Here is a 13,169-nt window from a genome sequence, read left to right on the forward strand (position 1 = left end):
ATGATCCAACCATTTGCATCTGTGGAGACAAAATAGAGTCTTCCTTACCACAGTGATGCCAAGCATGTCCTAGAATCAACACGATCCAGTCATGTTGTTGGGAACTGCTTCCTTGCCACAACCATGTTGGACACATCGCGCAATCAATATGCTCCAAGAGATGACATTTTACAAAAGTGGATGAGAATGAGTATATTTGATTGTGAAGCTACACATTGTCTTTACATGCGGTTATTTATACTTGGACTTTATCAGCCTACTTACAAAGATGTTATTCTCTTACAAGAGTAGAGACTACACAAGAGGTCAAAGACAAGTTACTTGTATCGACGACGAGGGACATCAGAACATGTAGTGAGTAAGCTCTACCACATTTTTATTTTGAACACTAGAACGTAGTGAACGAATACACTGAAATTTGCATGCTGCCGTGGGAATGACACGTTCCTTCGTATTATATAAAATTGGGGAGGATCGTGCAAACTCTCCCATGCAAGAAAACTTGCTTGTTTTTTTTCTTTTACAACATAAAAATGAATCAATACATAATAAAAAAGTAATACTTTTAAATATGATTATAAAAATCAAACTACAAAAATGTTGATCCAATTTATGGTTTTTTGCGAGGTCTTCATGTTGTAGACAAAAAATTTGATTGCAATGTACCATGGATACACTAAGTGCAAGCTCTCTCTCTCTCTCTCTCATTCACTTTCCCCCAAGCAGTAAATATGTCAGAGAGAACTAGAAGTAAAAATCTACTTTGTATTGTCATATTTGTATCTGCTCCTATGCACTATACACTGCAATGCAGCTAACATAGCACTCTAGTTAATAGGACCAATCCCTATGACCATGGGCACAAAATTTCCCCTCGATAGCCCCTATGGTGCCAACAAAGGTTATGTTGTGGGTGCCCTAATTAGGAACTTGAGAGCTTATGGCATGGCTTTGTGGCAAATGTTTAGTGGAGAGTCCGTTAAACATCACGCATGGAGTGGTGACCACAGATGGGTGTGTGGTTCTAAGGAGTTGGGCATTTACAGTCTTGCGGGTGCAGATCCTTCTAATTCAAAACATTTGCAAAGTGACCGGGAAAAGGTTATGGATGCTGGGAGGTGGGATGGACGGCCACGATGAGGCGGCGAATTTACCCTCCTCCCTCACTTCAATGTTCTTCTATTCTCTCTCCACCGGCCCCTCCCCCCCCCCCCTTTCTCTCTCTCTCTCTCTCTCTCTCTCTCTCACACACACACACACACCAGCGTTTTCTCTCTCCTCGCGAAACAGCATCTGTGTCAAGTTTTGCCGCTTCCTCAGATCTATCTTCGTGCTTCCTCCTCTCCGCTCTCCGTCTCTCTCTCCTGTAGCTCCTCCCTATATTCGTGTGGGTATTTCTTTCCCTCTTTGTACATATCAGGTAGACGACAGCTGTTCTGTTCTTCCTTTCGGTCAGCTCGATCTCTTCTTTGCAGGTGCATGCAAAGTAGCAGAATATGCAGGCTAAGATTAGCCGATGCAGAAAAGTGGGCAACTCAAAGAAGGCTATGTGAGGAGAAGCTATTTGGGCCGGATCCAGCTGTGGCCCTTAACCACCTCATACAGCTTCCTTTGGCTATCGTCTTGCTCGCGCTCTGAGCCAACCATGGATTGGCCTTGAGGTCTCCGATGCATGCCCAAAGCTTTTCCACGTAAGCATGGACCTGCACACGTTCAACTCCTCCTTTTCTTTCATCGTTGTTACTTCCTCGGGACTTATTCGTTTTTGGGCGTCCCCTGTTCCTACAAGCCTCTCAAAATGGCAGGAGTTGGCTATGGTGTAACTCCCATGTCAAGACTGTCTCAGCACAGTAGCCGTCGCCGACCGCGTACAGGTAAGCCTCTGGATTTGAGCTCTCCTAACAGTTTGAGCAAGAAAAAAACTCCCAAAAGGAAGACTCTGTCTAGCCGCTACTCGGCTATTTTGCCTTCGAAACGAAGGAAGCTTGGCCTGAACACGATCAGGGACCCTGTAATCTCTTTGGGAGAGACCCATCATGCACCTGAGGCCTGTCATGCAGCGGTGAGTCCGAAGTCCACCAATGCATCTGAAGTCCCTGCCAAGGAAAAGGAAGCTAGGCATTCTGGAACAAAAGGCCGAGCACGTAAGACAAAGGCTAAAGCAAGGGCAAGAGCAAGAGCAAGAGCAAGGGGGGCTAATGCAAGAGTAAAAGCAAGCAGAGGCCTGAAATCAGAGGTTTGTCCAATAGCAAAGCTTGTGGACTCTGAGGATATCTCCAATGAGGAGGCCGATTCTGAAATAGACTTGTTTCATCCGAATGCCACCACAGAAGTAGGAAAACAGGGTTTAGAAACAATTGAAGCAGGAGCATTGGACCTAGCAAGAACAGATGATTTAGATGCCACGCATGCAGACCCAAGACAGAGTTCAGAAAAGCATGTATTGGTAGCAAACAGAGGACCAGGTAGAAAAGGTAGTAAGCGATTTTCACCCCTTGCACTATCTGGTGCAAGAGCCTTGAGAGACTATAATAGCAACGACAAAAATATTCCAACATCAACTGGGCCTCAAGTGCAAGAGTTTTCAGTACAAGATGCAACAGAAGGCAGTTCTCTTCACAAGCAAGATCCTTCTCTATTGGAGGGAAGTTTTTTGAGACCAAGGAGGAAGGCTAAAAAGAAAGCCAAAGTAGAAGAGCACCGATTGCCTCCATGGGACTATGTTGGCAAGAGAGTTGTTGTGTATTGGCCGCATGCAAAGGCCTGGTATGCAGGAAAGGTTATTATGTATGATGACACTAGCAAGAAGCATAAAATCAAATATGATGACAGCGATGAAGAGTGCATATCTTTTCGAAGACACAAGGTTATACTTGAGAAATCGCTTCCAGTACAGCTGGCAGATGGCCAAAACAAAAGGGTTATTTCTGCTCAGAGAGTGCAGTTTCCTGAAGAGGAGGTGGTGGCCTCCAAACAAGTGCAGGTGGATCGAGTTGTAGGGGATCGAACTGATGACAAATGTGTCGTTGAGGATAATGCATTATTATCTGCTTTTGTTCCAAGGCATCGTGTTAGAGAAGGCTCCCACGAAACTATATGTAATGGTTCAGTGATGCCTGTTGGTGTAGTTAAGGGACTTGATGCTGCTGCTACCAATAACACTACTGTGCTCAAATCATCTAAAAAATCCATTCTCTTGACTGCCCAAGACAATACAGGAAGGACCCCTGCTGCGGACAAGGGAACTGGTGGGGGAAAAGAAGCATTTGTGTATGTGAGAAGAACAAAAGGCCGGAGAAAGGCTGATGTTTTAACTACAGATCTGGTATTAGATGGAAGGATCCATGAGTCGAATGCCACAGCTACTGCACTTGAACAGCACACTTCTCGGAAAAGAAAAAGTTGCCAGTCTCTTTTGCAGCTGACGTCACAAACAGAATTTCCTGACTGTAATTTCTACAATGATGAATCAAGTTTCTCAGATACACCTGCTATTTGCGGTACACATGGAAATGGAAGCAATATGTTAGATTGTGCATCTCGAAAAAGACCTAAACGATCTCTTAGGAAACTGGTCAGTCAATCTTCAATTGCAGTGGGGATGGAAATTTCACAAGATCCAGAAGCTCTGCAAGATCAATTGAGAAAGCAGAGGAATAGAAGAACAAGAGGGAAGCTGTCAAGAAAACACAAGCTCAATAATGAACGCCTCACTGCTAGAAATAGAAGGTTACCTACTAAAAGGGTCCTCTGTCTGGCAGAAGGTGCAGAGGGGCAGGCGTTTGAAGTAGGCTCATCAACTTTGTGCCATGATGCAGTTAAGGTGTACAATCTTGTGGTTTCAACCAGAGACATGCGCAAATCTGAATCAGCTTCTCTATTTTTGGATACTATTTACCTTATGCTTCCCACTATTCCATCGGAGCTCTTTACCTGGCAGCTTTTCAGTATTTTGACATGCCTGCATTTTTGTGATGGTGGCTCTTTTGATGAGATATTTAATTTGAATGGCTCATTGAGAGATTGGATGGGCATCGTTAGGATCTTGGTTCATGTTATCAAGGCAGTGCCTCTTAGTACGTACATGAATGGTAGGCAATGGCAGTGCATAATTTTGCACGAATTTTGGAAATCGATTCAGCAGGGTGAACCAGGAAAACCAGACATGGGTGTTTCTCTTCCTTCTGAAGTTGAAACGCTGGTTTCGGAGCATCTACTGGACGCCAGTGTAAACTGTGGAATGACAAATAGAGGGATACTGAATTTGTTTGTGTGTTATTTTATCAAACCTTACATCTTTGCCATTATCTGTGAGAAGGGAATGTCAATCCAAGTTGCAGTTCAACAATTCTTGCTGCATATCAGGAGCAATGACAGGGGCACCACTTGTTTGCGGCAATCTGTGGAGCGGTTTCTACTGCAGCCAGGTTGTGCAGATGAAGGTTTTTCATCGTATCTGATGCTTTTTCTGAGGTCTACAAACTGGTGTACAGAAGGGGGCCTTTTCCTCAGGCAAATGAAGGAATGGATTACTGAAACAAGACGTGCTGGTTGTGCGAAAAGCTGGAACCCTATTTTAGCAATTAAGAAATTAGATCATCTGGTACACATACTTACCATTGTGTCCCTGAATTTTGCTTTGAGAATGACAAACTCTTTCTAACTTCACTTTTTGTTTTAGTTATGTAATCAGACCTGGCCTTTTTTTTCATTTTCAATATTATGAAATGTGCACCATTAGTTCATGGTGACACTTAGTATAGAAAAGAGCTGCTTTGTGGTTCCCTTTCAAGCATAGGACTGCAACTGTCAAGTGACATTGCAGATTGAGTCTTGATGCCGTTTTTCCATAGATTAGTGATTTAAGTTGCAAATGAAGGAGAAAAAATGTAGGCTATTTGCTTGTCTAAGAAAGTATTGAGAGAGACTATTGTGTTTTGTAACGAAAAATATATACCCTAGTCTTCCTTGTGAAGTGAAGGGTATAGTGGGTTATTGACTCTTGACTTGTAGAGAAATTGGTAGAAGAAACCATTGGCATGAATGGAGTGATGTAAACAAGCTACTACATGGACGACCTTAGTTCACTATAATAATTTAGACACATGATCAAACACATCACCCGTCGACCATTTGGGGATCAACAAATAAGCTTGGACATCAAGATGGGAACCTTGCTTATGCTCAGGGGGTGTGAACGAGGCCCTTAGGGTAGGGTGGTTATGAAGGACTTCAAGGAGGAATTGAAGCTCATCTAAGAGGTATTTTGTGTGATCACCTTTCTTGGATTGTTGTCCCTTGGAAAAGTGAGACTTTTTGGTGCAAGCACATACACCTTAATTATGGTGGTCAAGACTCTTGCCCTTGAAGTGTGGTTCTAGGCTGGATAGCTACAAGCTCCCATGCTCAAATTGAGCAAGTTGTGCTCTATGGAAGGGAGGTGAGTGAGATGTCTATCCCTTATGCTTTAACTTTTGTTACATGTTTGACTTGTGTCATCACTTATTTCATGTTTGCATGGTGGATCTCACGAGAGGAGTGAACACTAAGATTTGTACGATAAGAACATCTTGCACTCTTTTGTGTGGGATGGCAACTTGCGTAAAACCATGAGAGCATATGGGATGACGATCGTCTACCATGACAAGTTTACTTGCATCCAGGATAGGTTCTGAACATGCCGTTTGTTTCTTTTCAAGGGAGTTGTTGAACTCATCAGAGGTGATTAATTTCTACGTTTGTGCATTGGGTTGCCCTCAAGAAGACGGCGGGGCAATGGGAAATTTCTTGGTAGCCATCCTCTCGACAGGTGAACATGATTGATGGTTTCTTGCATTTAATCAATCCATTAGGCCTGTGGCTAGGGCAATCAATTGGTGCTCAATTTATGGTGACTACCGAACTAGTAGTTAGGCCCTAGGGTGGTGTAAACGACAAGCCACTAGGGAGGCAATCAATCCACAATAAACACATGATTGTACTCGAAAAATTATTTAACACCAACTTTAGAGTGATACATGGAGTGGGTTTTAAAACAATCCAAAAAAGCGAGTCAACACTACCACATCATCTTCGCAATGGCAGCGGCACACTCCAAGATGCATTGGCCTATATTTTATCGGCCCCTTAGGATACTTTTTATATTAATAAACATAGAGTACATCTTTTGGGGAGTCACTCTGCAATTGTGCAACCTGCACTGATTTGCGAGAAGTGATCCCTTACTCATCTATGTAGCCAAAAGCATAAGCCTAAAAAACAGGTGTTTGAAAGCTCCGCAAGCTCCAAAAAAGTGCCTCAAAAGTCAATCTCTTTCAAAAGAATCCAAAAAAGCCACATTATCTTCACGCTTTGCGGTGGCAATTGTGGTGCGATTTGCGGTGCCTTTTTAGGGTGCTACGTTTGCATGTTGTACTCTCCGCTCCCTCCTCTTTCGTCAAGTTAGATTGGTTGAGTACTGCCATGTCATGAATTTGTGGCATACCCCCTCCCCCTTCTATTAAAGGAAGAGTTGATTACGCTTGCAAAACAAACAAAAAACAATAAACCAACTCAATAGACAATGACTTTATGTAGACATGCAATTATACCATTCAAACCATGCATTATCACTAATAAAATTGGTCATTGAACAATCACAATCATATTATATTTACATTATTATGTTGAGATCTCATACACGAATTGTGATCATTATGACTTATTTAGCCATCACATTCTGATCTTACCTATCTCTAGTGGATGTCTAGATGCAATGAATCTTGTAATATACATCATTCCTATCACCTTACGGATGACTCAAGATAAAATGTTTCAGACATTTCAACACATATTTGCAAGAGTACGTAAGTCTTTGTTTAAGGAATTACAACCATTACTCTTAGATATTAGCTTTAAGAAATTTCAACCATGACATTTGCATTTCATGGTAAACAATATACGTATCAAATAAAGTCACTCGACGGAGTATTATCAACATAGTCAACACCCCCAAAATGTCGAAGACAAATTGGTTGACTCTATCTCAATGTTGGCAATCTATCATCTGACAAACGAGTGGAGTGGCTCCTCTCTTGTGCAGCACGCATTGCGCGATTCAAGCTGCTGGAATAATCGCAGCTACACCAAAAGCCTCAAGGCAAAGCTCTAGTATTTGAGGAGTATCTACCAAGTCCTCCTCCATTCACTTCGCATCATAAGCAAGGTAGTTCTGGAACTTGACCAAGTAATTCTGGACCAGCTTACCCTTAACTTCCATTTTTTTATTTTTGTGTTGCCCAGGTATAAGAATCTACTCTGTTTCTTCAACCTCTGGCTGCTTTTGTGGCTCCTTGTCCTCTAGCTCAACGCTAGGCCCTAGTAGACTCACATGAAAAGCATTTGAATCTTCCAAGTATCTGGCAATGTCAGTAGGAATGATACATCATTTATCTATTTTGAAATCTGGAAGGGCCCATAGTATCGTTTACTTAGTTTTGGGGAAAGCGTCTCTGCCCTGCCTTCTTTCTAAGGAGTGCCTTTTCACATCTTCCTTTAACTGTAGGTCGTGCCGATGCTTGTCTGCTGCTCTCTTATGCTGTTATCGACACTTTTGCGAAGCCTCTTTATAATTCTTGGTAACAGTCTCCAGATCCCGTACAAAATGATTTGCGTAGAAAATCTTGTCCTTGTGCACACGATAGGTGGAACCTTCTTGACACCCTCGGCAATCTCAAGTGGTGCCTTCGTGTGAACAATGTCATTACACGCGAACTCCACCAATGGCAAATGCTTCTTCCATTGGGAATTATCTTCAAAGATATACCACTTCAATAAGTCTAATACCATTGAGTTGGTAATTACTAATGGCCCGTTGGCGGTCTGTTGATGAAACAACAAAGAGAATTGGAGTAGAGCACCCTAGACACACCAAAATAGGGAAGATGCATGCAAAAACAAAAGAAAAGTAGAAGAAACAAACGAACTAAACAAAAGAAGTACCTGTAAATCTTCCAACCCCTGAAATCCACCAATCCTGACTCTGTTTAGAGCTCCATGCTAGGCCTTCTATTTTGCTATGGGCATGTATAAAGGTTTACCACCCCTTGAGGCAGGCTTCTTTAGCATCTCTGGGGATTTCACAGTAAAATAGATACGACATTTTTCTCAAGAAAAAGATACAGTAGGGGGGAGGGCTGGAGGACTCATGAGCTCTCACCTTGTTATGTGTGTAGTGCTGCTAAATAGGTTCTATGAAGCTATTGCATTACTACCTTGCAAACCAAGATCAACGTGTGCCATGTGGTTCACAGCACTGAAGGGGTACGTATTGAAAAGCTGAAGTTCAGTCTAGAATCTGTTTCCACGGCCTTGGTTGTTTGCAACTTTGTTGTATTGGTTGAGCATGTAATGGAATGATGGCACACTGTTTTTATTTTAAGTGCGATGATTGATGTAATGCACCTGTTTGGTTTATCTTCTTTTTATTATAGGTTTGGCGGGTAATAGCTACTCATGTTGTTAATGGAGGACGTGCTATGGATGAGTTGAAATCTAAAACTGTCAGAGAAAGTAAATGGTTCAGGATGGGGCAAGAGGATACCGAATCTGAAGAATTCTTCTTGAAATGTTCAAGGTATGCGGCAGTGGGAAGTAGCCCATTTGACCAAGAATGTGGTTCGTCAAATGGCCCTCACAATGGCAATTTTCTCAACTCAGCTCTTCTCTTGGCTGCTCGTCTACAGAAAAGGCTCAACATGACAGATGGAAAGGAGTTTGGTTCTCATCCGAAAACAGTCCTTTTACCCTTCAGCAAAGCTTCTATAACCGATGTGCCAGCTGAGGAGACAAAACTGAATGGACAGTCAGGGTCAGCAGTGGAAGATGCTTCAGATTTCACAATTTCAGCAGGTTTTTCAAATCTGGTGTCCAGAGGAGACCATTCTGCCTTTCCTTCTTGGAATTCTTCTTTAGTGGCTGTCAATGCTCCTTCAGTACATGTTAAAGTGGAGCCTGACATGAATTTTTCCAGGCGGAATTCTTCTATCACAACAGAATCCAATAGTGCTGGCATCAAAGAGGAAAGTTCAGTAGAGACGTATGTACGACAGGAGCCCCTGAACATTCTACTCTTGAAGTCGGATTCGGTAGGACAGACTCATGTGGGATATCGGGCGAAGACTGATGAACAGCATTTTTCTGTCCAAATGGACCGGGATTATTATGATAATGAGTTCTCCAAGAATGTTAAGGTGGTCACAAAGGGTCGGCCTCGCCATCGTGGTGAGCGACAGCGGCCTCTTTTAAAGAAAAGGCCGGCTTATTTTTGTATTGCCGACCTGCTTTTCCTTGGCAATGATTGTGTTGAGAGAAAGCCTGGTGCAAGAGTGGAACTTCAGTTTAACGCAGACAGTAGCTTTCTGATAGCTGTTCATGCTGATGGGGAATCAGTCGAACAGAAAGTTCTAGAAGGGGGCATGCTGGCAAAAAACCCACCTGAGCTTTCGTGGAACAGTGGGAATGGCTGGACATTACAATTTAGTGACAGGGAACAGTGGGAGCTTTTCAGGTGCATGTATAACGAGTTATGTTCGCAGGCCATGAGGGCAACTTGCGTTAAAGAGATTCCAGTACCTGTTGTGAAAGAAACAGAAACATTTTATGGTGATGCTCAGCCAAGCTCTTCAATACGCCCTTTTTTTGCAATCAAATCCCCAGGTGAGGAGATTGAGACAGCCTTCAGAACTGGTCGTGTTCTTTACGACTTGGACTCGGAAGACGAGGCTTGGATGGCTGCAATCAACAAGGTAAGCGGAGATTCTGGGAGAGTTATTATCTCCGATGATACTTTGGAGCAAATTATTGACCGGCTTGAAAAAGAAACATACAAGAGAGGAGAAGAGACAATTACACTTAATGATGCCGTTGAGTTGTGTCAAGGCTTGGCATTAGCTGATTCTCTGCAAGCAGTTCACGCTTACTGGTGTAGTAAGCGTCTCGCTAAAGGAATGTCTCTACTTCGATATTTTCAGGTACGAGCTTGTTAATGTTTATTTGGATTTGGCAGGGCAGTCTTGATCTACATCTTTCAATGTCGCTTTTATATTCTAGGCCAGCATATTGGTGCATACTGTATGTATTTAAGCTTGTATTTGCATTGCTGAATATGTTTACTTAATGTGTTTGGCGAGTATTACTTGATGTTTATTTCCCTCCCTTTTTGTGGTTTGTCACTGTTCATTTATGTGGAAATATTGCCACTGCTGTTCTCAAAAGAATGCACTCATAGTTGTGTGCTTGTGTGAATGTATGGGAGTTTGTCCATTTCGTCACAAATTCTTTATTTGTTGAATTATTTATATCAAGGGTAAATATTTGTAGTTTCCATTGCTTCCTTTCTGTTTTAATTTTTGGTTTGTTTGTGTCTGAATGTTTCTGCAGCTTAAGTCATAGATAGGTGCTTGTGTATGTACATATAAGTACTCATAATGTGTTTATTAGAGTTTATCCAATGGGGTTCGTCTAATGCATCTACTTTCCACGTAGCATTGTAGTATCCTTTTTAAGGATCTCTAGCTGTGTTTTGTTCTTAAGTATAGTTGTCATTTCAGCCACCACTTTGGGAGCAATACCAAGAGGAGTTGCGAGCATGGGAGAACAGAATGCAGCAGTATTCACCGGATGCCCAAAATACACTTATAGATCTGTATCCTCGGCCCATATTGTCTGCATTTTGCTTACAGTCTAGGTCTTTTGATACTTTGGATAATGGCAAGAGGATGTTGAGACAGAGGTCACAAAGAAAGATCAGGCCTACCTCACGCTCCTCTTCTGGTATGCTTCTACGTCACATGCTTGCATACTTTTGTGTACCTCTACCTTTGCATCAAATTTAGGTGTTTTTGCAGAAGATTCACAAAGGCTGCCTGTTTATCATTGTGCTGAATCCAACCGGCATCTGACTCATGATTCTGAGTATCCCCATTCATCTACTCCACCATACCAACATTTGGATCATGGCCATGAAGAGGAAGGGCTACCTGATAGCGCCAAAGTAGCCAGAGCAAAAGCAGTTGAAGCTAGAAGGGTGGCTGAAAGTAAAGCTGTGAAACTCCAGGGTCGATTTTTGGAGTTTGATTTGTCGCTTCAGAGAGCTTGGGCTTTGCTTATAGAATATACTGTATCAGGTGGTGATGCATCTGCTGAAAGTGAAGCTTTTGAGGGAAGAATGTCGCGCCTTTTGACAAGCTGCACAAGACTCTTCAATAGGGGAAATGATTCAAGTGATGATGAGCCACCATCTTATTCAGGGCAAGTTTGTAGGGATGTTGGTGAGGAGTTTTTAGAGGCATTTTCAAGAAAATGTTCTCTGAATGGGATGGTTGCTATATGCAAGGGTCAAGACAAAGCAAGGGACGACAACCTTGAAGAGGCAAGCCCTCGTCTGCCCGTTTTTGTGAAGGGCTCTTCATATGCATGGAATGGTTCATCTCTGCTTGAATATTGTGGATAGTGGAAATGCTCAAAGCCAGGCGAAAAGGTGGTGCTTTTCAGATGTTCTCTGATTACATAGAGGCAGCTAGCAATTGCTGCTTTCTGTTCTGATGGGCCATGGCCTGGAAAATGCTTACCATAGATGCTCTTGGGTGGTCAGCGACAAAGTGCCTTCTGCCAGAGGAATGTACATTTAAGGTTCTGGAGGGGTCGTCCATGCAAAATCTGGGGCCCAATGGAATAATTAGAGGGAGACACAGTTGTCTGCATTTCTTCTTATCAAAGAAGGCTGTACATGTTTTTGCAGGTCTATGTATCCTGGAATCTTGGAAGTTATCCCCACCCATGTCTGGCATTTTCCTCTGATAACTGTCATGCCCATGGCAATGGAACATAATTTCAACGTGTTTACCTCTCGACGGGCCCTTTTTGGCACATTGTGAGCAAGTTTTCAATGGACCCACACATCCCCTGATCTCTCTTTTGAGCAATCTCAGTCACAAGTGTGTCATTGCCTTTGCTGGTCTCAATCTGGCCAGTTTTTGTGGGTGCCTTAAATGGCAGCATTCACACCCCATTTGTAAAACATCCTCTTTAGTGATGAAGGTGAGTGTGTGAGCAGGATGCAATTTTCACTCGAAAATTTCAAGAGCCTTTTGCAACGTTTTTCAGAGCTTGCACTAACTTTTTCGCTGTTGGGCCTGAGATTTAATGCAAGGTTCTCTCTCCAATGTATCGTTGCTTTTGCTTACGTGATCCCTGTTATCATGAATATAGCCTCTATATGTACACAGCTTTTTATGGATACCAACACCCATTTCCCATACTTAGCCATTAAGTTCTGAGCATCTTTGAAGCTGAAAATGCCCAAGGGGAAATTAAAATAGTAGTGCCCAGGGCTTTTGGGTCACGATGTTCTGCAGGTTCAAAGTTCTTTGCCAGAAATGCTTTGGATAGAAAATATGATCACAGAGGGTGTGAGTAGTAGGCTCTCCAGTCATGTTAGCGTGGTCATAAAACCAACACCAAGCATAATGAAGCTTATGGTCATGTTGTCTGCTCTTATGGATGTGGTCTTTTACTTTGGTGGAAAGGTTTTTTTTTACTGAAAATGGTATGCATATGTGATGCCCATAGAGTTTGAGTAGCAGCCTCTTGAATGCGCTCAAGAGGGTTGCTGAAATATCTCCTTACTATTAGTCACAGTGGAAGCAGGCCTTGTTCTTGGATAGCTGCTAGTCTATAATCTCCACTTTCCAGCAAATGATTATGGCCTCTATTTACAGTAATCTAGTTATTTAGCAAGTTGAAGTATTTACTAAATATGTAGGACCACCACCACTATTTCAGATGGATGGTATCCCTCATTAAATGAGTTTGGGTAATGCTTGCTTTCATATGGATATAAGTTGAGCTTGTGTTAGCAGACGCAAATCTTGTATTTTGATGTGTTGATACCGGTTCTCATTGGCCTGTCGATTGCAAATGCTTGGGTGTTGGGTTGTGTTTTTTTATACCTTTGGAGTTTAACGGAATAGTGATTCTTTTAATCATTGTTTGTTTCTTGATGCTAAACCTTAAATTTGAGAAAACCAAACCTATTCACTAATCCTTGTTCTCAAATTTTTAGCAGCTCTCTCCCCCCCCTCGTGGTGAGTCTTGAATATCGAGCTCTACACGCATTCCTCTTCGGATCC

At 42.4% G+C, this 13,169-nt stretch overlaps 1 protein-coding gene across 3 annotated transcripts; it reads left to right on the forward strand.

Annotated features, from left to right (window-relative positions):
* Window positions 1-1,205: 1,205 nt before the first annotated feature.
* LOC147458714 (uncharacterized) lies at window positions 1,206-12,298 on the forward strand. 3 transcript variants are annotated; one of them, XM_086510159.1, is made up of 6 exons: window positions 1,206-1,387; window positions 1,476-1,691; window positions 1,806-4,603; window positions 8,472-10,010; window positions 10,590-10,812; window positions 10,887-12,298. In XM_086510159.1, exons 2-6 carry the CDS (start codon window positions 1,673-1,675, stop codon window positions 11,489-11,491), a joined length of 5,184 nt encoding a protein of 1,727 aa, XP_086366285.1. In that variant the 5' UTR covers window positions 1,206-1,387; window positions 1,476-1,672; the 3' UTR covers window positions 11,492-12,298. The 3 variants fall into 3 exon arrangements, with proteins under 3 accessions (XP_086366285.1, XP_086366283.1, XP_086366284.1); XM_086510157.1 differs by having other exon boundaries at window positions 1,476-4,603; XM_086510158.1 differs by having other exon boundaries at window positions 1,476-4,603; window positions 10,890-12,298.
* Window positions 12,299-13,169: the final 871 nt, after the last annotated feature.

Source organism: Adiantum capillus-veneris, chromosome 4 (assembly GCF_014529385.1).
Source record: "Adiantum capillus-veneris isolate H3 chromosome 4, ASM1452938v2, whole genome shotgun sequence".
Taxonomy (NCBI): domain Eukaryota; kingdom Viridiplantae; phylum Streptophyta; class Polypodiopsida; order Polypodiales; family Pteridaceae; genus Adiantum; species Adiantum capillus-veneris.

Bases quoted from the DNA above. Each gene is read 5' to 3' on its own strand.
- LOC147458714 (XM_086510157.1), top strand. From the start codon at position 1,673: ATGCCCAAAGCTTTTCCACGTAAGCATGGACCTGCACACGTTCAACTC. The intron at 4,604-8,471 runs GTACACATACTT...TTTTTATTATAG, and splicing joins TTAAGAAATTAGATCATCTG to GTTTGGCGGGTAATAGCTAC. The intron at 10,813-10,886 runs GTATGCTTCTAC...GTGTTTTTGCAG, and splicing joins TACCTCACGCTCCTCTTCTG to AAGATTCACAAAGGCTGCCT.